Source organism: Zootoca vivipara, chromosome Z (assembly GCF_963506605.1).
Source record: "Zootoca vivipara chromosome Z, rZooViv1.1, whole genome shotgun sequence".
NCBI lineage: Eukaryota > Metazoa > Chordata > Lepidosauria > Squamata > Lacertidae > Zootoca > Zootoca vivipara.
Window position 1 is genome coordinate 27,558,292 of NC_083294.1, and position 27,802 is coordinate 27,586,093.

General features: G+C 42.0%; 1 protein-coding gene across 3 annotated transcripts in view; it reads left to right on the forward strand.

Moving 5' to 3' along the window:
- The first annotated feature begins 2,365 nt into the window (after window positions 1-2,365).
- LOC118084396 (transmembrane protein 182) overlaps window positions 2,366-27,802 on the forward strand; it is a 33,345-nt gene continuing 7,908 nt past the window's right edge. The window contains exons 1-5 of one of the 3 annotated variants that reach the window (XM_035113880.2): window positions 2,366-2,608; window positions 3,933-4,047; window positions 8,890-8,988; window positions 10,680-10,817; window positions 15,325-20,852. In XM_035113880.2, coding sequence (XP_034969771.1) covers window positions 2,456-2,608; window positions 3,933-4,047; window positions 8,890-8,988; window positions 10,680-10,817; window positions 15,325-15,554 — 735 coding nt within the window. In that variant the 5' untranslated portion in view covers window positions 2,366-2,455 and the 3' untranslated portion in view covers window positions 15,555-20,852. Of the gene's footprint in view, window positions 2,609-3,932; window positions 4,048-8,889; window positions 8,989-10,679; window positions 10,818-15,324; window positions 20,853-27,802 lie in introns of those variants that run through there. The other 2 variants (XM_035113881.2, XM_060270221.1) reach the window with 2 other exon arrangements.

Sequence of the window (27,802 nt, forward strand, 5' to 3'; positions counted from 1 at the left end):
TTTAGATGCTGCTGCAGATGGTTCATCAAATCTGCAGATGGAACAAAAGCTGGGCAGAACAGAACACTGGACTGAAACCAACAAGATGAAGTTCAGTAGAGATGTAAAGTTCTGCATTTAGGTACCCAAAACAATTGAAACAAAGGACAGAGGAGGTCTGGTTTGGCATTAGCATACAATAAAATGATCTAGGTGACTTAGTAGATCACAATGTGCACAGGAGCCAGCAGTGTGATGCAGCTGCTAAAAAACCCCAACCAAATGCAACCTTAGACTGCATTAACAGAAGCCCAGTGTCCAGATCACATGGTTCCATCCTCTTCTATACTGGTCAGGGCACATCTGAAATAACTAGGGTTGCCATATATTTGGAATTTCCTAGACATAGCCCGGATTCGGTTGTCAGAGACAATGTCCTGGCAGAAATTGCTTAAATGTCTGGGAAACTGTCAGAAGTGTAGATTTTGGTGAATTTCCTTAGAAATAGCTCAAAAGCTATTTCAAAAAGTGTCCAGATTTTCACTTTTTGAAATATGGCAACCCTAGGAATAACATGCCCAGTTCTGGGTGTCATATAACATGTTATATTACATATGTCCAGAAGAGGGTGACTCAGTGAGGGAGCTGGAAACCGATTCCTATGATGAATGCTTGAAGAACTGGAGTATGTTTAGTCTAGGGAAGAGAAGATTAAGGGGAGACATGATTGCCTTCTGTTGTTGTTGTTGTTGTTGTTGTTGTTGTTGTTGCAATTTAACTGCTCTTTAAAAAGGCAGCAGAGGATGAAGCAGGGGAGAAGAGTGACAGTCCTTCAGATATTTGAAGGCAATTATGTACTGTATCTTTGAATGATGATAATGCCTTCTAGTTGACTAGAAGACGTATTTGACTTCTGCATGGCTGGAAAGTAGGCTATTGCACAGAGATATGAGTCATAGTCACTGACCCACCCACTTTTGCTGCTGGCCACTCCTCTTTACCTGTGGCCCCACCCACCACTGGCACGTGACCGACCCCACCCCAAAGCAAAATGTCTTGTGCTGGCCCTGAGTTTTGCTAACTCTGGGTCCCTCACACCGCAAGCAACACCAATTCCATCTCAGAATGATCTCTTTTGATATCCAGCATTTGGAAATCCCACAGTTAAGTGGAAAATGCTTTAAAAGTTGGGATCTCAATGCATGGCAAATTAATTCGCTGTGGAGTTTCAGGCTTATGAAAAGTGTTTAAATTCACTGTGTCATTGAGTACTGCATGCCTGTGTGGAAATAAATTGTTGCCATTTGATCCACACACATTTCACTCAGCTCCGAAATCCTCTCTCTTCTTCTTCTTTCACTGGAATAGCAATGACATCTTTTAGCTGTGTACCTTTGGCTTTTTTTTAAAGGGTACACCTAAAAATCTGAAGATTGAATGCAGCATATACATGCTTGCAAATACTTGTAAGGCACATGCATTAGTGGGCTGGGGTTGGCTCCAGCTCCGAGCCTGAATGCCTTGGGAGTCTAATGCTCTGGCTCCCGAACGATCTAAAATTGGATCTAAAAGTGTTCCGGTTTTTGAATGTTCTTTTGGAAGCCAAATATCCGACGGGGCTTCCGCGGCTTCCGATTGGCTGAAGGATTTCCGGAACAGATTCTGTTCGACTTCTGAGGTATGACTATATCTGGATTTGATTCTGTGTAAAGTGGCCCTTCTAGTTGGTTGACTTTTAAAAGCAGAAAATAAATAGGTGTTCACTTGGGAACGCTTAATGCAATGGTAGTAAAGTCTTCTTCACCTCTTACTTGTGCAAAGGCCTCTCATGTGTAGAAAGAGAAGCTGTGCTACAAGGATCCCACACCAACACCACACCAACACTAAGGTGGGGGGACCAAAACACCTTTCTTCTTCAGTCAGGGTCAACTCTACTATTAGCAAACTGTTAGTTATTTAATTCCATTGCCAGTGAGGGGTGGCAAGGAGAGACCTTTATGGAATCTTTTGCTTTAGGAGATCAAATAGATTTATGAATCTGTGTGTTCCACACAGTAACGTCTTGGACTCCCGACATTTTGTTGCAGGTTCCACTTCTCTATTTTTATGAGATAATTTGGTTGCAATATGTGCAGGTGATAGCACACAGCTCTTTTTTCAGACAGAACGTCAGTTTCCTTGCTGCAGATTGAAAGTTCAGAGTATGCATACATGGGTGTGCATTAATGCCTTAGCTGCTTGGTAGGCCCAAGTCATCAGCTTTTCATAGCTCTCTCCTTAGTGCCCTGTGAAATGAACACCAGTCGTGAAATGATGCTGATCTGTATCTTAAAATAGAACCCCTTCTCTTCATTCTCCACTCCCTGCTCCTCTCTCTCTCTCTCTCTGCCTCCCTTCCTCTCCCTCTCCCCAAAACAAGAACATTCTCTTCCTCCTTTGCTGAGTTTTGAGCTGCCCACCCCCTCCTCTTTCTATCATGAAGATCAAAATAGCTGCCTTTTTAGCAGGGATCATCGGAGTCCTTGGGGTCCTTCTCTTTCTTGTAGCCTTTGGGACAGATTATTGGCTCCTGGCGACGGAGACGTGTGGAGGATTCATACCTGAGAACAGCACCTATCACACTGAGGAGGTAAACCTGGAGAAATAGTTTGTGAAGAACCTTCTGTAGCTTTAATGCACCATTGTCAGGGGAAAAGAGAATGCTCTTGGAAAGGAGAGGAAAATGAAAGAGATTGAGAGTTTTGATCTCAAATAAGAAACTCTCCTGCATGCTCTCTCTTCACCTGACATATTCAGATTAATTCTTAAACAACCAGACTATCATTAGTGACTGTCATCTGAAAAGAAAATACAATGTTTTCCTTAGAATTATGTGTCCCCCCTTACTTACATGCAGATCTAATGGATGAATTAATGCAGTAAAACTCAGATAATGACTTGGCTAATGTTTATTTAACATGGAGTCACTCCTACTAAAAAACAAGGACATATTATACTCCAGTTCTGGTAACTGGCTAAGCCTATGAGGTCCTATTCACCCTTACCTGGGAGTAATCTAATTGTACATACTGGGCCTTACTTTCAAAGTAAATATGCATAATATTAGAGGGCAAAAATCAGCCAGGCGTGTAAACTTCTGGCCAAATAGCAAACCTTGACTGTGTGAATATAGGAAATGTCCTTGGGGGTTCTCTCAACTTCATCCATTGTGTCTCCAGTTTCTTTGGCATGTTACTCACTTTTCCAAGTGGAGGAGGAAGCAGGGGAGAGGTCCAGTTCAAAATATGCTTTTACCCAGTGTATTTGTTCAAACTGCTGGAACGAGATATTACTAACCCCACACCCAGATTCTTTTAAAACGTTGTCTGGGATCCAAAGAACCAGGCTGCTTGTTCTGGGCCCACCAACCAGACTTTTAAGGCTTATGTTTTCCTGCGGTTTTCCCACCTCTCCTTCTGCATGACAATCCACTTTTGAAACTGAAGGACCTTCAGAAATAGTTTGACTTTGTGACAAGTCTTAGGGAAATGGACTGCTGATTAAAAACATAGGAGACAACGACACCCACACTGTGAATGTTTCCAGTCATTGGGTGTACATAAAGTAGTATTTGGGTTTTGGAGAATGATGTCCAAAAGTTGCATTTAAATTAAAACAACAACAACACATTGGCTAGCTAGTATGCTCTGTCTTTGAATATATAAGCAGTGATTGGTATATTAGGGATTCAAGCTCAATTTTAACACTATCTGCCTATTAATACCATGTTTAAAAATATAACCTTATCTAACAAAAGTTGTGATGATAAAATGAAGTGGGCAGTACCCCATACAGTATCTTACAAGAAAAGTGGGATACAAATGTAACTGTAAATGAATAAATGCTTCTGTGCTAAATGGAATGCAATAATTTTCACAGAACTCCTAGATTTTCATTTCATTTTTTAAAAATAGGTTGGGACGGGAAATTGGACAAAAGGAATTCTTACGTTTCACCATGAAGGTTTCTTTTGGCGGTGCTGGTTCTTTGGTGAAGATTACAAGGAGACCATATGGAACTTCTGGTTTAGTGAGTACAAGTGGAATCAGCAACACAGTGTTATAGTATATAGTAGCTACCTATAGTAGCGCTTCTGTCGAGGGTTGTAGCCATCCAGAAGAAGACATCGATTTTAATCCTGCCCTGTATTAATACTGTTTCTATTCCACTGCAGTTCACCTTCTGCCAAAAATGATATTATTCAACTCACAGTCCACTGTGGCAAAATTATGTAACTTACATGTGATTACATTATTCTACTCCATTCATTTCACTGCAAAGGAAGCTTAGTACAAATGGTGGGAGAACTGTAATCAATTATGTTTCATTTGCAGACGGAAAGCAACAGTCGTATTTGTTGGATTGATTTGCCATCCAGCCTGCAGCTTTGGTTTAAGCATAGTAACCCCAAGACTCATTACTGAACTGCACTTTATGTGGGGCTGCCCTTGTGCCAGGTCTGGAAGCTCCAGCTGGTGTAGAACGCAATAACTGGTCTGCTGATGGGGGCAGGTGGCTGATAGCATCTGCTAACACACCTGCACTGGCTGCCCATATGCAAGCAGCCAGGTTCATGGCTCTTGTGTTGATACACAAAGCCCTGAATAACTTGGACAAAGCATACTTTGAGCCCTTGAGCCCTTATATCCAAGTTTAATCACCAAGAAAGCTGTTGTCCCCCATGTCACAGAAGCCTGACTGGCCTCAGCTGCAAGTTGAACATTGAGTGTCAATGGTCGCATGCTGTGGACCAGTCTTCCAGCAGGGATTATTAGGCAGTCACTCTCACATCTGTCTTTCAGGTGCCTCTTGAAGTCCTTTTAATGACAGCAGGCCATTGCAGGTGTTTTAATTAGCCAATTGCTTTTATTTGAATTGCTTTTAACTGTGTTTTTTTTATTTTATTACGAAACACTGACCGGATAGTTTATGGTTTGGGAGTAGATAAATATGTTTAATAAATAAGCATTACAGTTATCCAGGAATTTTGTGTATGCTCTTCCACATTCCTGATTCTAGAAACTCACCAACATTTCATTCTGACTTCTGATCCCAAGCATATTTACTTGGAAGTCGATCTCACTTGGCCCCGCAATGCCAAGAAGTGTGTGCACAGAACTGCCAATTGAGTCTTCTAATAGCCTTCCTTATATTGTACTTCTAGCATTCATCGATAAAGTATAGATAATTCTGGATTGCCACGTTAATGTAATAGTGGAGGCCATCCAAGCCTAATTATTATAATACGCTGTATAACATGATATTACCTTAAGTCAAATGATCAAATTAAACATCACTTGAAGCCCATTCCCATAGCACAAGATATTCTTGATAACCAGGAGATCTTTTATTACTTTTTGTGTCTGCATTAATGAGACCGATCGCAGCAAATTCATTTTGCCGCTTTTTGCAGATGCAATAATTAATGCAGTTGAAATTTCATTAGTCACTTAGCACGAACGAATGTCCATTTATTATAAAGTGCCCCCCATTTTGTGGGAAGCATTTTTAAGTAAAGTGGATAATCATTAATTAATTTGTTGAACATTCATCCTATTACCGTTCATCATGATAAGCCTTGGTGACATTAATATTGATGGGACACCTCTGCAGTAATGGCCCCTCTACTTCCTCGAAAGTATGCCATCCTTAGGCACTGTAGTGCTCAGAAATGGTAACTATTCCTAGGTCAGTTCCCAGACAATGCAGGATGAATTCAATCAATAGGTGAACTGCTAGCTGAAAGTGGTGGTGGGGAGATAATAGATATTATGATAGCTTCTACCACATCAAGCTTAGAACGAAGTAGGAAATGCAACAAAGGTCACACCCATGCAATACATTGAAAGCACATTTAACACACGTCTAAGGATATGGCTTCTCCCAAAGAATCCTGAGCACTGTAGTTTGTTAAGGATGCTGGGAGTTGTAGCTCTGTGAGGGGGGAAACTATGTTTCCCAAGATTCTTTGAGGGAAGCCGTGTGCTTTAAATGTGCATTGAATGTGCTTTAAATGCTTGGTGCGGATGTCACCCAAAGGTATAGTGTGGAATGCATCTGCTCGGGGTTGAAGACCCTCCATTCCATTCCCAGTTTCACCTGATTTTCTATCTCCTCCCATCAGTCAGTATTCTAGGGGCACTGAACATGCTAAATCCTCATTAGGTTGCTTGGGAATCTCCCACGCTGTGCCCCTCGAAGATTCTTTGTATTTTTGTGAAAACGGAGATTTGCCCAAGCTTGCTGCTACCTTCTACTTGCGTATCTATGGTGCCATGTTGGCTGCAATGATACAACCAGTCTTGACATTGTTTCCCAAGATTCTTTGAGGGAAGCCGTGTGCTTTAAATGTGCATTGAATGTGCTTTAAATGCTTGGTGCGGATGTCACCCAAAGGTATAGTGTGGAATGCATCTGCTCGGGGTTGAAGACCCTCCATTCCATTCCCAGTTTCACCTGATTTTCTATCTCCTCCCATCAGTCAGTATTCTAGGGGCACTGAACATGCTAAATCCTCATTAGGTTGCTTGGGAATCTCCCACGCTGTGCCCCTCGAAGATTCTTTGTATTTTTGTGAAAACGGAGATTTGCCCAAGCTTGCTGCTACCTTCTACTTGCGTATCTATGGTGCCATGTTGGCTGCAATGATACAACCAGTCTTGACATTGTAAACAGAGGGAATAATGATTTCCTAAAGAATCAGCATATTTTATTATTTTGACAATTTATTTACTATTTGACCAGAATCATCTTGAAAAGGTGTGTAGGTCACTCAACACAACAAAGATCAAAGACAACTTAAAAGTACAAAATCAGGATTCAGTTACAATGCCTGCTGAAATAAAGAGTCTTCAGTAGGCACTGGTGGGGTTCAATAGGGCGGTAGACTGAATGACCTCAACGGGGAGGGAGCTTTACTCCTGGTGGAGATGAATCATGCATCTGAGTCATGGGGGACACTAACAATGGCCTTTCCCCCCAAGACCTCAGTGATCAGGCAGGGATATAAGGGATCACTGGACCCAAGTTGCTAAGGGTTTGGTAAATCAATTTTGGCACCTTCAACCTGACAGCCAGTGCAAACTTTTCAGCACTGGAGTTATGTTCTGCTCTGTAATTTCTGTACCAAAGTAACCTACATTATTTATAAGAACAGCTAGATTTTGCAACCAGAATAAATTTAGTGATTAAGTAAATTTGTGCATCAATGCTAATTTATTTGGTGTAATTTATTTGTCTTCTATTATGCACAGGAGTACTGAGGAACAAGTTTTGTCTCTGGTATTTGATACTTCACAAAGGAAAAGTAACAACAGGCAATGGGCAAACTCCTCTTAGCTCAATTTGAAATTGGCATATGATTGTCCCACAGATTCTCAGCTATAGAGAATCTCCTGCCTCATTGTGTTATCATTGATGTGTTGATAGTGCTGCACACATGCACTTTATCATATTGTCTCCTGGGAACTGTAGTTTCTAGCATTGCTCAGAAATTCAACTTTCCACAGAAGAGGCATAATGTCTGAAGTGGACCAAAACAAGGCTGCCTAGTTGAGTGGTTCAGTCACATAGCAGCAACCAACAAGTTTCCATTAGAAGCTTTCTTCTACAAAGGCTCACATAGTTTTGGAAAGATCAAGGAAAGTTTCAGCAAAGAGTTTTGAAGATCTTCTGCATATGCACTTCCCAAAGCAAGGTCGCTTTGGACCTTTTTTTCTGATGCCACCTTTGTGCCCTCTAGGCAGTGCTGATGCCAGGGTATTTTGCACCCTAGGCAAGCTAAATACTTGCACCCACCCTCCCAATTAGTAACTTCAACTTTCAGAAACATACATCTTGTAGTAAAAAAAAATTGGAAGCACAAAACTTGAAGCTGCTAGATTTATTTTAAATTGCAAGCTGAAGCCATGTTTATCTTTCTCAAATACAAAATAAAATGCTTTAGCACACAAACAATTTTGAATAATTTTGTGAATTGTGATGTTAAAGTTTAAGTCTCTTTAACATTTTGGTAGCAGACACATCAAGATCTCACTTTGTATGTCCTTTGCTTTGCAAATTTTGTGTCACCAGTTCCTTCAGGTCAAGGGCCCATGTTTGGGCATGTTCAAGTCATATACTGTAGTTGCTGAGCCAACTAGTCTCTTTACCAACCTTGTTGAACATATGTAGGTTTTTGTTTTTTTAAATAAGTTGAAGCTTTGAGAAACTGTGTTCACCACTTGCCACCACTTGACATTGGAAGAGTGAAAAGGATCAGCCTCATCCAGTGTTGCCAATGCCCAGGGATGACAGAAGTTGCATAGTAGCCTCATCTGGAGGGTGTCACACAGGCTACTCTAGCTGTATGCTAACATGCACAAATGTGCCACTCCGATAGCATAGCAAGTCATAAGTCTAGTAGCAGAAACTGCTAACCCCTTGCCAGTGTATCATATGAAAGCTTTGAGGGTTGCTTTGCAGTCATCTCAATACAACCACATCTTCTGGAACAGCCTTGCCTTTCACAGTGCCATTAGGGGTAGGCTTTTGGGGGGTGGGCGTCACTTCCACCTTTGAAATCCCAGTAATGACCGAGAAATCCCGGATGTACGGCAGCCCTAATTAAAAGCAAGACAGCCCCTGCCTGCAGGCTACAATCTAAAAAGAAAAACAAACAGACTCACAAGGGGAAAGGGCAGAGTGGGTAGGAAAAAAGTAAACTTGGGCACCAATTCTTAAACAGTTGCATGATAATGACCAGCTTGCATAGTTTAGAAGGATGTTCTTGCATTACAGATGCATGATTAGAACCCTTGTAGACCTGATTACCTTGACTGTTAAACCACAGAGGCAGCAGACAACTGTCCTGTTTTCTATTTTTTTCCCCAGCGAGTCAAGCACATCCAAAACATTGCATGCATGGCTACCTGTTTCCTATGCCTATTGCACTTGGACCTCATCCTCACCCCTCCTACGATGCAACTGCAGGTATGCACACGTTAAGAGGTAACCAAATAATACATGTATTAGGCCAGCTGTTGTTGTAGGTGTATGTTGAGCAGCAAAAATGTAGTGAGCAACAACACCTCTACAACTGCCTTTTAGGACTGGGGGGTAACGGTGGGGAAACACCCTGAGCCCAGGGCCAAGTGAGATGGCTGGTGCAGGCAGCAGATGCCTAGGATGGCAGCATCCCTCCTATCATCCCCCTGAGCTGACCTACAGCCCTCAGGTACTGTAAAGTATGTTATCTCATTGTGTTGAAGTAAGGTTTACCTGCCAGTCCAGCCAGATTACATGCATCAATCTGAGGGAGTGGGGAGGCATCTTTTATTGCCTCTGCCTCTATCACCATAGAGTGGGTGGACAGCAATTTTTCTTGGCAAACTCTCTCACTCGCTGGACCAGCTGTTAAAAAATTGACCCCATAGAACGCCTACTGCTATCCTACCACCTCGGGTGCAGTGGTTAAGAGCGGCGGACTCCTAATCTGGTGAACCGGGTTCGCTTCCCTGCTCCTTCATATGCAGCTGATGGGTGACCTTGGGCTAGTCACACTTCTCTGAAGTCTCTCAGCCTCTCTCACCTCACAGAGTGTTTGTTGTGGGGGAGGAAGGAAAAAGGAGATTGTGAGCCGCTTTGAGACTCCTTAAGAGGAGTGAAAGGCGGGATATCAAGTCCAAACTCCTCCTCCTCCTCCTCCTCCTCCTCCTCCTCCTCCTCCTCCTCCTCCTCCTCCTCCTCCTCCTCCTCCATCATTGCATGTATAGACCCAACTTGACTTCTAAGTAAACAGGGAAGGGCTATAGTAGCACAGGGGTAAAGCACATGTTTTGCATGCAAAAGGTTCAAAGCCCCATTATCTCAAAGGAATGGCTGAGAAAGATTCCTGTGTGAAATCCTGAATTGTTCTGGTGGGAAGAGGTCTTAACCCTTTGCCTTTGCACTGTAGTCCTAATGAACAATGGAACACCAGTCTTATATTGAGTCAGATTATTGGCTCATATATCTCAATATTGCCTACACTGACTGGTAGCATCTATCCAGAGTTGGGGCATTACCAGCCTTACCCGGAGATCCAGGGACTTTCTGCAATCAAAGTAGATGCTTACAGAGCAGAGGTAGCCAACACAGTGCCTTCCAGATGTTGTTGGACTACAGTTCCCATCATCCCCAGCCAACATAGCAAGTTGTTAAGGATGATGGGAATTGTAGTCCAACAACACCTGGAAGGTGCTACGGACTCTGGCTATGGCCCTTTCTCTGCATACCATGGTTGCAATTGTAATAACCTCCTTCAACACCCACCCCCCGATGAAATATGATCATACATTTATCATGTTTGTAAACATAGATGGGGCATGGCTATTCAGCACTGGTGTTCTGTGTATAACATGATACCTACCACATGATGCACCCTGCTTATGCTTGCAAGTTAGGGTGCAGAGATCAGCTGAGTCCATTGCAGCAGCTCAATAAAACTGTCAAGAACCTGATTCTGAATTACTGATGATAATCCTGGGATTTGTTTCATTCTCTCCCCCCTCCTCTCCTTTCCCAAATTGTTTGCTGGAGAAACTTGGAACAAATTGGTTTGCTACAAGCCTCTCCTGAAAGGAGATCCGATTATGTGAGTTTACTCAGCGTTCCCCTCTACTTTCTTCTTTCCGATTGTGCAGTGTACAGGGGCTTCTGGACAGCGTTCATTGTGCTGGCTGTCACTGCCAGCCTCGTAGGAGGATTTCTCTTGGTGTGTGGTGTGCCTTTTGTCAGTGCACGGTTCTATAAAGTAGGAGGCGGATTCCTCATCACGGCTGGTAAGCTGCCAATTCATGATAATTGGATATATGGGTGCCTGGGACGCTGAGGCTAATTCCCACTTTGTGTAGCCTGTGTGTGCGTGTGTGTGCATGTGTGTGTGTGTGTGTGTGTGTGTGCACGCACACACACACACACACGTATGAGAGAGAAAGAGAGAGATTGAGAATGAATGTGTGCAAAAAAATAATGAAAATCACATGGGTCTTCTCCTAATAAATTACACAGTATTTCATATAGGGTTTACTCTTTAACCTATCATTCTCCTGAAGATATCCTGCAAGCCAGCAGAGGTTCAGGATCAGACCTGAAGTGCATGTCTGCACATGGTGATCAGGAAATGACACTGTGTTACACCTCTAGGGATGGGAAAATCCACCAATGTTAGTTTCTCTCAGTTTCTCATTTTTTCTACCTCATGAAAACCCACCAGCATTTTAGTGCAATTTTCACTTAATGTACTCTATGAATGCAATCTTGCCTAATATACACATTTTTCTAAAGCACTTCCCCTTAATATAATGCACTTTATTGTATGTTACTTTCGCATAAATGCAAACTGAATCAAATTTCTTCCCTATCCCTAAATGTCCCCCAGTGACTAAAACATTGGCAAGGTTTAGGGATTTCAAAGCCAGAAGAAGGGGAATGAGTCTTGAAACCTAGCAGGATCTCAGGTTCAAAGTGACAGACATTGGTAGGACTGCATGCTGTGCCAGCAAAGACCTTTTTCAATTACAAGCAGGGCTTCAGTAGGGAAAGATTTGATCATCTCATTGCGTTCTTTCCTTCTAAGAATGGCAGGCAATTATTGACCGTGTTTTAGAGCATTTGCCTGGTAACCTGCCAGCTACCTTAACAAAATCTTGCTGGGTAGTTTTTTCTGGAGGCACCCTTTCAAAATGAACCAGCTCATCTACACTTGTAGGCTGAGAAGATTATTCAGCAGATGGACCTGGAAGCTTTTTGATATTTATTGCTATCTTCTCTTGGAGACCTTTATCCCTACCAAGTTGCCAATTGCTTTATCAGATAATGAAACACATTTTCTGTGAGGACTGCTTTGCCATGAGGTGTTCTTAACCATGTTTGACATGTGACAGTTAACTTGAGAGAGGCTTTCTTTGCACATTCATGTAACAGTTTCCAGTGCGGTAGCCTTGCAGCAGCAAAAACCAACCAAGTTTACTTTAAAGACTAACAGATTTATTGGATTAGAGCTAGAATCTAGTCCATAAATATGTATGTCATATCACAGGGGTGGGAAAACTCAAGTCTCTCTAGCTGGCCCGCGTAATTCTTCCCGGGCCACACCCCACATTGACCCTGCTTCACACACAGGGTCTGGGTGGAATGCATACTTTAACTCCAGTATTTCCTCTCTCTTGGAGACCAGGGAGGGATGTGTGAGTGTGTGTCGAAACTAGCCTAATGTACACAGACAAAACTTATAACAATTGCTCCACCAACCTTCGCTTCTAATCCTGCCCAGTACTGACATGTGGCCCTTGGAAGATTGCTCAGAAGGCAACGCAGCCCTCAGAGTGAAAAAAAGATCCCCCTCACCTGCTTAAATCCCCACTTCTACACAATATTATGGATTGAGCAGGAGCCCTGCTCTCTTTTCCACCTGGACACTCTACATGCACCTGAAAGGCCGCCTATCATGTGAAAGGATCAAAAATAAAACTGCCAAAATCAGAATTCCTTCACACAAATCAATGGTGTAGCAACACTTGGAATACTCTGAACAGTCTCCATTCAAAAAAGATATACTGGAGCTAGCAAGGGTGCACAAAAGGGCAGCCAAAATAATCAAGAGCCTGGAGACACTCCCCAGGGTGGGTGCAAAAAGGGGATTGGATAAATTCATGGTGGTTAAGGCTTTTAAGTCATGATGATGCCTATGTTCTAATGCCACTGTTAGAGGCCACATCCCTCTGAAAACCAATTAATGGGAACCATTAATTAATGGAAATCATTAACAGCAATGTGAGGAGAGTTGCAGTTGCAGTAATATTCTGCTATCGTCATAGTCATAGCCATAGTCATCTGATTGGCTGCCGTAGAACAAGACGCTGGACCAGCTAGGCCTTTGACTTGATCTAGTTTTATCTGATAAGTGTAACAAGTGGCCTGGCTCACAAGGATTCTCCCCAGTCTTTGATGGATTTCCACCAAACCTTTTAAAGAAAGAAAATAATAGAGAGAAGGGGGGGGGAGAGACAGCCAACACTTTATATTCAGCATTGTTCTCTTAAAGTTAATAGTTCCATATTGTGGCTGCTATAGGCTGCTCATATATCATATGCATTTGCACTTATGAATTGCCAAGAAAGATATCAGCATCTCATTATTTTTTTCTTGGTTTTTTTTGGAAGTTTTTGCTAGGCAAGGAGGTGAGAAAAAGGGCAGGTTGAAAGTTCATTTTCCCTGTAATTAGCAAATTATAGACAGGCTTCGGAAGTTCTAAAAAGAGTTTGGAGTTCACCCACTTGTCTCTATAATTAGCCAACAAGGTTTCACGATGCTATGATGAGAGAAAGGATGGCACAGAGTTTAGTGAACAATTTACTTGAAATGAAGTTGCTACCATCTTTTGACTGAGGAGGAGGAGTTAGGAAGGCTTGCAGTCAGTCCCTAGACAATTGTTGCAAGAATTTAAAGGTGAAAGGTGTCATAGCACGGTTCAATGCCCTTACAATTAGCCCCTCCCCAGAAGATACCATTGACCTAAATCAACATTGAAATGGAAACTCTCAATTAATCACAGGCCCTAATGAGTGGAGGCAGAGGGGGGTTTAAAGAAAGGAAGGGATCAGTTCTGTCAATATATGCAGCCAGCCAATGCCACGAAGCAATGCATACAATTGTGCTATGAGTAAATATAAAGACTAGATCAGTCCCAACACAGGATTCCAGGAGCTGTTATCTGGCCTGGAAACCAGAAGGTACCTTCAAAAAAGTGTGTGTGAGAGAAAGAGAGGGGGTGCTTCCCATCCTTTATATCTTTCCTACTCACTCCCACTATACATTACTTCTGCCAATGCAAGCATCTCCCACCAGTCCTTCCCCATGGAAATCAGCAATTAGAGCAGGGGCATCTAATCTTTTATTTTGGCTTAAGAGCCCCATCAAGAATTGGCAAACCCTTCAAGGGCCACATTATGCTAGTTGTGGGCACGGCCAAAGTGGACAAGGGCCATTTCCTTGTATGTGTTCATGCACACACTCACCACATATGCAGCACACATACAGACCTCTCACATACTGTACCAGCATTTTAATGCAAATATCCCCTGTATGTGAATTTTTGTATGCAAATTTCCTTAATATATACATTTTTGCAAGCAACTCCCCCTTAGATAATATGCATTTTTGCATATTATTTACCTCTCAGATAATGCATTTTCTCCTAATAGACACCTTTTGGCACACATTACAGTATTTGGTTAGAGAACTGCACTGCGAAAAGCAGAGAAGTGCAAATTTTGAAGGATAAAAGCATTTTGGTTAGCATATTTTTTCATGAACTGTGAATTAAAGAGTTTTGTATTAAAATGCAAACTGAACTGAATGTATTTCCCATCCCTATGTACCTTCAGTTTCTTGGTATGCATCTCCTATGTGGCAAACCTTCCCTTTTAGGCCACCCTGAACTTTTCACCTTACGAGAAAGAGACAGCACAAAACAATATATATATATATATATATATATATATATATATATATATATATATATATAGTTTTTATAAACGTTTGCTCTTGTTTGGATTGTATAAAAATATTACCCTCCCTGTGTCCTGATCTGGAGAAGTCCAATAAATAAACAATCTTTCCCCAAACATTGCAAGAGGGTATGTAACCTAATCACTGTGAAGTGTATCTTGGAAATCTGAAACCAATGGCTAAGAAACAAGTTCAGCAACATGCGGAGAGTGATAATGGCACCTCATGCAAATCTAGGAATTCGTGACTTTTGCAGCTCAAGAGAATAGAAACAAGGTAATCTTTTATGCAATTTGGTCACACTTTCTAGAATTATTTCAATAGCTTTGCATAGCATGCATAAAACATGTGTCAAAACATTGCAACGGATCCTCCCTTCTAAAAGCTTGCTGCTGAAATCCTGTAACTTTCCATACCACAGATGTTCCAGCGGTTTGCTTTGTTTCTTTGTCTTGATTTTGTTGCGCTATAGAGCAAGATTGCCCCTCCAGACACCAATAATGTGGTAACATCGGGGAAGCATTGTAGAACAAACTAACAGTGCAGAATGGTGTGTGGATGGTCTAGCATAGGTCCACGACTAATGCATGATTACTGCACCAATGACATGTTGCAAAATACAACCCTGCCCCCATAAAACACCTGTCTTCAGGGGCCCTGTTTGCAAGCTACTTTGAGATTCATTCGAGTAGGAAGTGCCATAGAAATACAAATAAACAATCAAACCAACGTAGCCTCTCTCTTCTTCTTCTTCCTCCTCCTCTTCTTCTCTCTCAGGTGCTTTATTTGCCCTGCTCATATTCATGTTTGCAATGTGGAAGGAATTTGCTGCCGATCTCCCGAAGTACATACTTCTAGAAAGAAGCGAAAGATGCCTCGACGATACTCCTGTGAACGTTTATTACGGGTGGTCGTTCATGTTTGCAGCGGCGGGAGTCCCCTTAGTGTTTCTTTCTGGAATCCTTTTCTACCTTGTCGGTTACAGCATCCCGAAGGAGCTGGAATAAGAAAGGGCTGGGCCTTTGTGGGAGATGTGCAGGAGGGGAATGATTGGATGCTGTCTTGGCATTGGGGAAAGCGTTTGTAGAAATATTTGTGTCATTTAAGTGTTTGATGGCAAAGCACTCTAAAACAATGGTGGTGGGTCACTTTAGCACAGAGATAGGGAACCTCAGGCCCGGGGACCAAATGCCTGGACCTTGGGACTCTTTCCAGGCCACACACCCTTCACAGCCACAGCTCCTCCCCACAAGCCACATCCTTCACTAGCCCTCCTTAGCATCCTCATGTGCTTTTGTGGCTGCAAAGTGTCTATGAATTCTGATAATGCCTGTTGCTTGTGTTACGGAAGATAAAGGTGTGTGTGTGTGTGTGTGTGTGTGTGTGTGTGTGTGTGTGTGTAGAAACTAGTCTACTGGGCAAAGGTAAAGTTTATATTTGTTGCTTTGCCCACTTTTGCAGAAGGTTGTCCATTGTGGTCCTTTTCCTTAGTGGGAAATAGGTCATTTGCTACGTCGTAGGGCATGTCATTTTTTGGGGTCAAACATGCCATTATTTTTGTGACTGGACAACATTTAGCTTGGTAAATCCAGGTTTGATTAAAAACACATAAATTGCTCTTGGAAAACCAAAGAATTTTAATTTTCGAAAATGTGGGAAATGCTATAAAAAGTTAGTTTCTCTGCACAAAGCATATCCTGCTAAGCATACAACATTACCTTGTACTCATACAACAATATTAGAAAGTAATGACATCAGTTCATAAGAAATTTAAACAGCAAGTTTCATGAAGTCTTGCTTGGCTTCGTTCTTGGACATCAGCCGCTTTTTGGCCTCTGATGTAGCCCTGCTGCCTCTGTGACTTGTTGCACACACCTCTCTATAGACTGAGCATCACAGGGCCATTGTGGAACTTTCATGGGCTCAGCAATAAACTTATTCACTTCCACTGTAGTAAGACAACATGTCAAAGGAGGTTCATATACCCCATCAGACTAATTGATCAGCTCAAACAGGGACAAAGCACTGGGGTTCATAGAAGGCGTCTTCCTCGGACATACAGAAGGATCTCTCAGCGCCCCTCAAGTCAACAATCTTTTGGACACCAGCTCTCCTCACTGTCATCTGAGCTCAAGGGTGTCTTGATTATTATTTTGCTGAAAGCATACCATGCTGAGCACTGAATCGTTGGCAAAGCAGCAGGGGGAACTCGTTGATGTGGAGGGCATAAACCAACCAGATCAACTATCATGGATTGGCTGGATCGAGAGAAGTGGTGTGAGGCACCAACTGGGGAACCCCCAAGGAAAGAAGGCTCAGAGCCAGGGGATTGGTGGTGGGATGAAAATGAGTGGTCAGAAGGTGAAGAGGGAGAAGATTGGTAGGAGGAGGTGTTGGAAGCTGAAGAGGTAGCAGGATTTATTTAGTGAGCAGGAAGTGTTTGGTAGAGAGCAGTCCAGAACCAGAGGCAGTGATGAATCAGGCTTGTGAGGAAGCCAGTCTGTCTCCCCCCTTGTCTTCCAGAACCAGAAGAGGTATGAAGAGGCTGGGCAAAGGCAGACAAAACACTGGAGTCTCAGATTGCTTGGGAATCCCCCTGGCAGAGGAAGAGACTTAGGGAGCTGTGGGACAGTGGGGGCCTTCAGTCCTTGCAACTGCCTCATTGGAGCAAGATCTACTGGGAAGGGCTCACTAGGCCTGACCTCCTGAGCTGTTTTGTTTCTTTGAATAAAGAGAATTAACTTCACTGACACCATGTGAGTTATTGCTGACTTGCTCCTGAAACCTACACTGACACCAGCTTACAACCAAGCTTGACTTCTACCTGATTCATGGTACCACCCTCCCAGCCAGTGTTGACTTTTGTAGAATCACCTGCAGTGATCTGCAGACTCTGAGCAATGCCCTTCTTCTTTAGGAAATCTACAATATTATTAGCTTGATTCCCCCTCTTTGAGCTTTTGTCTGGAGTGAAGTGGTAGAGGTATCTTCTGTCAGGCTCACTGCACACAGAATAATGCTTTCCTGAGCTGCTTATCTGAATTGTCTGCTTTCAGCATAACTTTAGTTGTATCTTCACAGCCGTCAAAGAAGATGCAGTCAATATCAGCCTTCTGAAAAAGATCATCAAATTCCTGACCCAGAGATTTCATAACTTTTTATTGGGCCCTCTTGACTTTATTGTGATCAACGGCAAGTCTCTGGTCTTCTTCAGTGATTAAGCCAGCATCCATAAAGGCGGCAGTGGTGATGGCAGCTGTGGCACACTGGCCAAATCCATATCCAATGCTCTGCATAGCAACATTGTGTATTTCTGATGTTTTGTACTCTCTTTATTAGAAGTGGAAGGTGTACTTGGTTTTTTGCAACTGGGGCAGCAAAATACAGAGCAGAGAAAAAAATGACACTTGCAATTGAGGATGTCAAAAAACTTGTTGAGTTTTGAGGTGAAAGCCTCTTTGACATCTAGCATTTCTCTACCAAGAGATATGTTTTTGGCTTGCTCCCAGCTCTCTTGAATCTTCTTTAAGACTGTGACTCATGAATATACAATGGGGTGGCAAAAGAACTGTTTGCTTGTTCCCACTTTAGCGAATGTCCTTTGCAAGACTGGCTGCTGGGTAGTTTCTGACATCCTCACCACTTTGTTCTCTTAGCAGTACCCCATATGTCATAACGCCTTGCAGAGTTGGGAGTTCAGAGGGCAACAACTCTCTGCCAGTTCCAATTAGGTTGCTCATATGCACGAATGTCCCCAGTCTTGTTCTCTGTTTAGAAGTCATTGTAGGTCAATTCCCAACAGTTGGGATGGTGGTATTAGTAGCAGCACTGATGGACAAGTAATATAACTGCAAGTACTTAGCAATCATTTTTAATGATTTTCATGCAATTTTCCACGCATTTCCCCCACAATATTATTTTTAATAAGGCAAGTTTAAAATTATTAGAAATGCAAAACACCACACCAGTATTTTTATGTAGTTATTTACCAAGCAAAATGAAATCATATTAATTTACCCAAAATATGCTTTGGATTCCCAAGTCATGTTACAACTTTTTAGCACCCCTCATTTGGGGAATATGAAAGTTGAAAAATTCAACACGCCCTAAACCTCAGCCAACCTGGTGTCCCCCTCCCTGTTGTTTCAGTCCACAGCTTCTACTAGCTCCAGCCAGCATAGGGTGGGTGTAAGGAGAGGGAGGAGAGCTCTCCAAAAATTTTGGAAGGGGGTTGCCTCTTGCCATATGTATCCATATGACATGGCCAAGGGTTTCTGGTTATTTATTTATTTATTTATTTAAGCCTCCCCAGCTTGGCTCCCTGTGCAGCCTCCTCACCAGCTGGAACCCAATGGGAGCAACACTTTTTTCTATCACATCTCATTGATCCCAAGATCATTTGTTCATTCGAGAGCCATGAAATGTAACTGGTATGCATTTGTAATGTAGACCTAGTGATGTCTTGACCTGCCAATTATCATTTCTATCATTTTTCAATCTCAAGTTAAGTTCTCCACATTTGTATACCAGTTTGCATTCCCCCCATATTAAAAACTACTCCTGAAAATTAACCATAATTATAATGACAATTTTTTCCTAATATACACGTCTCTATGTAATTTTGTGTAATATACCCATTTTTGCAAATGGGTTATCCCTGAGGATAATGCATTTTTGTATGCCGTATTAATATATACATTTTTATGCATGCTTTACCCTCAGTATATGCATTTCTGTACATATTACTTGGCTGCAGATCTGCCCTGCAAAATTCAGATAAGGGCAGGTGTCAGAGTATTGCTGTGCTCCAGTTTGTTCATTTTTTGGAAAGTGCAGTTTAAGCAGGTTTTCCTTTACGTGATGACTGAATAAAATCCACCACCAACCATCCCTACTGGAGACACATTGCAGAAGAAGCTGTGCAAGGCCCTAAAGTCTTTCCCCATTCACTAATATTCCAGAGGTACCCTAGAGAGCTAGTAGAATCCCCATTTAATGCTCTAAGAATTTTACTGGGCTTTGCCCAGATGTGAGAGTTTACCCTCACTTCCACATCTATAGGACCTAAATATTAGCTTTGAAACAACTGAAGGAGAGAAATATTTATCAAATTTTCTTTAAGACCTTAGGGTTGCCATATTTCAAAAAGTGAAAATCTGGGCATAAAAGTTGTTGAACTTGATTTTTCCAGACATTGCAGCAATTTCCGCATGGACACTGTTTGCGAGGGCTGAATACCAGCTGTGTCAGGGAAATTCTGGGCATATCCAACTCTACCTGCCAGATCCTGGTTTTGCACAACAAATCCAGGGACTCCCCCTCCATCCCAATCCAGTGTCCTCCATGGAAATCCCATACCCAGAACAACATCCCCAATCATGTAAATCGAGCCACTTAGTCCATGCGTGTATTGCTGAGTGCATGTGGGATGAGTCCTTCCACTGAAATAAATAGGGAACAGCACATTTATCAAGATCCCTCTACAAGCTGGAATAGTCACCAGCCTCTTCAGATGCTTACCTGGTCTGGAGAACATGTTACCACAGTGGACTAATAGGAGCACACCACTCCCCATCACTGTCATAAAATAACATGTGATACACAATAAATTTATGTGCATGCCTGTATGCACAGAGGCTTAAACTGTTCAAATCTTTAACATCAAAACAGAGGAGAAATATTGAGTGACATGGATCTCCAGATTTTGGGAGCCCTTGGTAAAGCTGCCCTCTGAGAGATGCCCCCTAGTGGCTAAATTGTTGCAAATCAAGGTTTATAATCTTTGTCCCTAAATTTAAGCAATGATGAAGCATGTGTGTGTGTGTGTGTGCAATTGTCCTCAATGGGATGCAGTTTGCACTTATATGAGCCTGGTGAAATGCTGGCTGTCTCTTCAATATTTATATTAACCACAGTTATAAATATTTAGCGTTAAGTCCCAATTGACCTTATTTCTTGTTGAATGCAATCAAATCTGGCTGACATCATGTATTTTATTAGCTCTATTTGTAAATTCTAATTAAATATATATGTTTTTAAAAGGGAAAAAAATACTGCAACTGACATAAAAGGGTGAGTGTTAACATGTCTTTTAAATATTTTAACGTAACGTTATGCTGAGAAGATGAAACAGGGGAACTATGTTGGTTTTAGAACATGTATTTTGTTTGCATTTATATTTTGGGCAAAATAATTCTTTGATTCTTTGAAAACCTTGATGAAGACATTGAATCCCAAACTTGAGTGGACCCACTGACTTCAGAAGGCTTAGCTGCCACCATACGATTAAATGTACTGTTTGTGTATTACCTTTGTATTCTGTTGCACAGAACCTTCAGTTTTCTCAAAGCCTGCTAATCCTAACACTGTATGCAATCTGGTTTGTACTGCAGCTTTAAATGACTGCCCCTGCTCAGTTCAATGAGAAGCTGCCTTATACCAGGTATTTAACTCACCCAGCTCAGAACTGTCTACACTGGCTTGCAGCAGCTCTCTGGGGTTTCAGGTAGGAACACTGAGCCAGGTTGAAGCTCCTTGTATTAACCTACAAAGTCCAGGACAACTTAGGTGCAGGGTACCCTAGGGACCACCTGAACCCTTATATCCCACCCCAGTCACTGAGGTAAACTGCAGGAATTTTGTTGTATGTCCCCATAGCTGGTGAGGCTCGCTTGACATCAACATGAAAACCAAGCCTTTTGTAGGGCTTCCATACGTCCTCTTTTCCCAGGACATGTCCTCTTTTTCATGGGTTAGAGTCGCCATAGTGATCCATAGTAGAATTTGGCAAATGTGTCTTCTTTTTTGCTCTTCAAAATATGGCAACCTTACTTTAGAGGCAGTGGTGGCTACCAGCTTGGATGGCTTTAGAAGAGAATTATACAAATTAATGGAGAGTAAGGCGCTGTGGGTTAAACCACAGAGTCTAGGGCTTGCTGATCAGAAGGTCGGTGGTTCGAATCCCTGCAATGGGGTGAGTTCCCGTTGCTCGGTCCCAGCTCCTGCCCACCTAGCAGTTCGAAAGTACATCAAAGTGCAAGTAGATAAATAGGGACCGCTCTGACGGGAAGGTAAACGGCATTTCCATGCGCTGCTCTGGTTCGCCAGAAGCAGCTTTGTCATGCTGGCCACATGACCCAGAAGCTGTCTGTGGACAAACGCTGGCTCCCTCGGCCTATGGAGTGAGATGAGCGCCGCAACCTCAGAGTCGGACACAACTGGACCTGATGGTCAGGGGCCCCTTTACCTTTTACAGCTACCAATAACTACTGGTATTAACCCTGATGGCTATCTTCTGCCTCTTTTGTCAGAGGCAATGTGCCTCTGAGTGCCAGTTGTTGTAAACTGCAGGTGGGAAGAGTGCTCTTGAACTAAGGTCCTGCTTCCAGGCTTCCCACGGGCCTCTGTTTGGCCCCTGTGAAAACAGGAAAGTGACTGATGTAGTGGCATTCAAATATTACCTGGGATTCCCAAGGGCACCCCCCCCCCCGGTTTCTTCACGTTTCTAAACTACTGTACTATCCTTCCAGTCTTAAACTGCAACTGATACATTATGGGGAAAGTAGCAACAGGTAAGGCAGGCTCTGAGAGCTCAAAACTCTGAAGCTCTCCAATATGAAGGTTTTTTTTTTTTAAAAAAAGAACTAAAACAGAGTTGAGAATCCTATGGGGATACTTTTTGGCTACACCTGCTGTCAGCTCTGACCACTGGCTATGCTTTTATTTCACGCTTCCCTGAAGCAAAAGGAAAGTCACATCTCTCTCTCCTTTCCAGCCAGCAGATAGGTATTTTTATTTCTTAATGTGAAGCATTTTACCATTATGACCTTTAGGATTACGCTGGCTCCCTCTCAGATCCCCGAGTGATAATTTTGCTTTATAAATTCTCTTTTTGGATAATTTTTGTCATTTTAATAATCCATCTGATGTCAGGACGGACACTTATGGGTCACACAGAATAAAAGATGAGAATCCAGGAGCAGAGGAAGATTTACAGTCATTTGCCTTTCATCGATCCCATAAAACAACCCGAGCGTGTACAAATGATGATCTTGTAAGAGTTGCCTGGGCAGGAGCATAAGAATGGAATGTGAAATCCATCAGACTTATTGATACCTGCAAAGCAGAAGATTCCTGAAGTTGTGAATATGGAAGTGAATTTTATATTAGAAAATGAAATATTTATTAACTTTCTCCATCTCTTCTTCTTCTTCTTCTTTTTTAAAAAAGGTTTCATGTCATCAAGTCATTTGTGAAATATTTTTAATTTAACCACCCATTCATGCCTTAGGGGAAAGGTTTTTCCTTTGGAGGCTCTCAGGATATGTTTAAGAACTTATTTGGAACTGCATTTAAAATAGTCCCCCTTGCTCGGCATATCAGTAAGCTGTGAAAATGGATCCATTGCACACATTAGAAGATGCTCATAATTTCTTTGTGGCTTTACACAATGTAGAGGAAGATTGTTAAATGTGGGCAAATTTCAGACAAAGGGTTTTGGTTTTTTTTAATGCATGCCTCGCTTCATGAAGCAAATGTAAAGTTGCTTATGAATAAAATGATATATATATAAACCACAATTAAAAACAAACCAACTTCAAGTTACTAAAACCAATTAATAAAAAAGGAAAACCAACCAGTTCAGCATAAATACAGGTGGGCAAAACTTTAGATCACGTTAAAGTCTCAGCAGAATCAAAAATGTCTCAGCAGCTCAAATGAAACTTAAGAGAAAGGGGGCCAACCCAGCCCCTTTGGTTTTTTCTCAGTTTCTCATTTATACAGTTTTAAATTCAGTTTTCCACATTTCCACATCATATATCTATATATGTAGATACTGACACATTTACATAAAATTCATAAGCATTTCAGTGCAAATTTATCTTAATACACACATTTTTGCATGCAATTTTTCCAAAATATAATGCATTTTTAAAATATTGTTTTCATTAACATATGAATCTTTATGCACTTGGGGCCAGTATGTGCATTCTTGTTCACACTACTTGGCTGGAGAACTGCAATGCAAAATTCAGAGAAGTATGAATTCCAAAGGACAGTGGACAGTGATCCAAATACTGTAATGTAGTTTTTGGCAGAGGATGAACTGCAGTGGAAGAGAAACAGTGCGGCATGCAATGAATACAGACAGGGCAGAGTGGAAAACTATGCCTTCATACATCCCAACTTTATAGTCTCTTGGACACTCTTTCAGGGCCCATAGGATTGCTCCCTAAGTGACCTAGCTGGAAAAGCAGATTCCTATTATGGATGAATAGTGAGGCATGAAGGAACAGGAAAGTGGCAAGATGGATTACGGTACCACTGGATTCAGAGTTCATTTTCTGTGTGCTGGAGTCAACTTTGTCAAAGTCAGTGGCACCTCGCCAGTATCAGAAGCTGGTGCATGGCAGGTCGGAATTGGTTCTAATAAATACACCTTTTCAAAAATGCATAATTAAAACAGTGATTTGATCTCCCTCTAATGAATTTTAGTCAAGGTTCTCTTCAAGGATACTTTTCTCCCATTAGCATTTGACATTAGTAAGCAATGAATAATTCCATTTTTTTCTTGCCAACAGCTGGGACACTTCCTGCTTTATTTGCTATCCACTCAACAGTCTGCAAGAAATGCTAATGAGCCCTGAGTGTAAAAAATAAAAAAAATAAAAATTCCATCTACTTGATCACAGGCAGGAACCAAGGTAAAAAGAAAGAAAGACTCAAGAGCTTTCAAATTAGGACATTTGGGTAAAGGCAACTTGAAAAGCTTTAAATAAGGGGTGGGAAGCTCAGGCGGGGGGAGGTGCAGCCCCCCCAACTCTCTATCCAAACTGTGGTCTGCAGTCTTCATGCAGATGATCAGCAGCTTGCCTGTGGATTTGCAGCACATTCATCATATCAAATCTTTCGTGTGTGTGTGTGTGTGTGTGTGTGTGTGTGTGATATTTTATTCATTCTTTTATTTCTAATGCTGAATTCTGTGGAATTCAAATTGTGATACAATGAAGCACAACAAATAAGAAATAAAAAAGCAGGAAAAATGCAATTAAAAACTGCACAGCATCTATTGTTTACAGTGCATTATAATCACTACAATAGGCAGAGAAATAATTAAGCAGTTCACCAATGCCAGCAACCATTTTCAGGTAGTTTTGAGAGTGGGTGGATGGGAGCATTTGCGAACCACTGCACTAGGCCATGCCCCAACTCCCCAGGCCACACCTCCAACTAGCCCTGCCCTGCAACTTCCTTGAGTGTTTCTATCTGGCTAGAGAATTGAGATTTCTGTGTAGCTGGAATGCAGCCTACAGTGCAAAAGTAAAGAGTCTCATGAGTTTCTCCACCCACTTTTTGCCTCTTTGCCCACCCACCATTCGAATGTGGCCCTCGGAAGGTTTGAAATGTGGCCCCTGGGCTAGAAAAGGTGTCCTAACCACTGGAAGACATTGGTCCCTTCTCAGGGGTGGAGGGATGTGGTGTTATTTTCTTTAAAACCTTTCTCCTCATTTTGGCACCATTTTGAAGTTCAAGTCATTTCACCTGAATCATTTTGGCCCTTCTCTATTAACAATATTTGGCATTTGTTTGTGCACACATACAAGAGAGAGAGAAAGGGCTAGAGAGATGGCAGTTCAGATGATATGGATGTGAAACATGTGTTCTTGCATGCTGTTAAGTGTCCCAATTTTTATCAGTCATTTTTGGAGGTCATACAAATGTCTCTATTTCCAAATGCAGATGGAACAGTTTTTGCAACATGGCCCAAAGCCGGGGAAAATATAGTCATTCAGGAGCAATGCAGTTAAGCCAGAGTGAATGGATATAAGCCAAGGATGTTCTATTGACTTCATCGGAATAAAATCAGATACAATCAAAGCCCTTGGACTTAACTGGGTTTGTAGATCAAATGGGAAAGCGGCAATTAGATGCTAATTTGGCTGCCAGTAAATTTCACATCTGATTACAGCTTTTTACACTGAGGCTTAGTTTGCTTAAGCCCCACCCACCCACAATAGAGAACACTTTCCCTCTGTTATGTGGCCTGATTAAAATGATCTCTCATGGAAAGGGGCCGTGTAAATAAATGGCCCAGAGACTCACAACAATCTTCTGCTCTGATGTTCATCTCATTTACAAGGATTGTGTTGGTGCTTTTGCAAGAGAAAGATGGCTTGGTGTACAGGAAGGCTTATGGCAACAAATCTAAATATGCTGACTTGGAAAAAAGTATTATAGAAACCAATTGTGCTTAGACATCCTGCTAGTAAATTGGATGGCAAGGTAAATAATAAAATGATGACTTTTCTTCCCCACAGCCGACAAGCATGTTCCTATCTTATACTCTACCTACAAAAGCCTTTGCTAAAGCTTTCTGACATTTTTGGGGGGTGGGGTGGGGGTATAAAAGCAATCAGAATTAATAATGCAGATAAAAAAATCTGATGCATTTTTTGATTCATTTGCATCACTTATACTCAGAGCAAGGAAGTAGGAAACATCAGGATTTAACCGCATTTTACTCAGCATAGACCCATTGAAATTAATGCACATGAGTAAGCTAGGTATAATAACCTCAGTGAATAAAATTCAGTTGAATTCCACCCATTGAGCTATGATGACATATTAGAAATGATAGCCATCAGAGTTGAACCACTCAGCTATGACCTTTCTCTAAACCAGGCACCCCCAAACTGTGGCCCTCCAGATGTTTTGGCCTACAACTCTCATGATCCCTAGCTAACAGGACCAGTGGTTGGGGAAGATGGGAATTGTAGTCCAAAACACCTGGAGGGCCGAAGTTTGGAGATGCCTGCTCTAAACCATGGCAAATGCTATTAAAACAAGTAATTCCACCCTACAATGTAACATTGAATGTATTGATTTATTTAACATCCACATCTTTTCTTCGGACTTGGGTCTCCAGCTGTTTTTGGATTACAGTTCCCACCATCCCTGACCACTGGTCCTGCTAGCTAGGGATGATGGGAGTTGTAGTCCAGCTGGAGGCCCAAGTTTGGGAAAACATGTGTTAGCCAGTAATAACCCTGCTTCTGCTATCTCTTCTCGGAGCCAACAATGGCCTTTGAATAAATATACTTCCTCTGTGGAAGTAGTGCCCCATAAATTGTCTGAGTTTTCACTGAGCTAAAGGTAAAGGTAAAGGGACCCCTGACAATTAAGTCCAGTCACGAATGACTCTGGGGTTGCGGCGCTCATTGCACTTTTCTGGCTGAGGGAGCCGGCGTACAGCTTCCAGATCACGTGGCCAGCATGAGTAAGCCGCTTCTGGCTGTTTTTCTCTGACATCTGATGGGAGGGCGTTCCACAGGGCGGGCACCACTACCGAGAAGGCCCTCTGCCCGGAAACACCGTTTACCTTCCCGCCGGAGCGGTACCTATTTATCTACTTGCACTTTCGAACTACTTTGTGCTTTCGAACTACTACTTTGTTAAATAACGAGAGCCTGTGTGGTGCGGCTGTAGCCTGCCTTCAGTCCAACCTCAGAAAGGTACAATGCCACCAAGTGAAATTTCCTACATTTTCTTTTGAGATTTCTGCATTGCCCTTCACCAGAAATAGTGGCAGGGAAGTTTGCAAAAATAAGGTAACATGACAAAGTAATACATAGCAAATTAACAAACTAGGATAATTTTCACAAAGTGCATTTGGAATTCTTAAGAGAAGCAAAAAGAGAGTTTCAAAAAGACCAGCAAAATCCAAGTATGTGCATTTAGGTACATTCTAACTAATTCTCCTCCTTGAGGGGTGTGTGTGTGTGTGTGTGTGTGTGTGTGTTTGAGGGGGTGGGAACTGATCCCATGATCCCACCACCTACAAGGCCTCAGAAGCTACAGGGCCTTCTTTGAGGTCTCTGACTGGGAGCACATTTCTTGCAACAGTAGCTCTCCCTAATCCTGAGGATTTGACCTCATATATTTAAAAGCCATTGGCTTTGCCATGTAAAACTGCCTCAGCCTAAGCCACAAACACTTCAAAAGACATCAAAGACAAGAATTACCCACAGCTCAGTCTGAGAGTGCTGGAGTCAGCTGATGCCGACAGTTTCAGGATCTTAGAGCATGAAGCACTTTTCATTCATTTTAAATTAATTAAAGTGAGAAAACATGGAAGAAGAAAAAATAGCTCAAGATTCCTTTTTCTTTTAGAAGTTCTTTCTCTTGAAAATGCCCATTTGAGATTTAAAAACCCCCACGCTGTTTAAATAGACTTTTTTAAATCACGAAAAATATT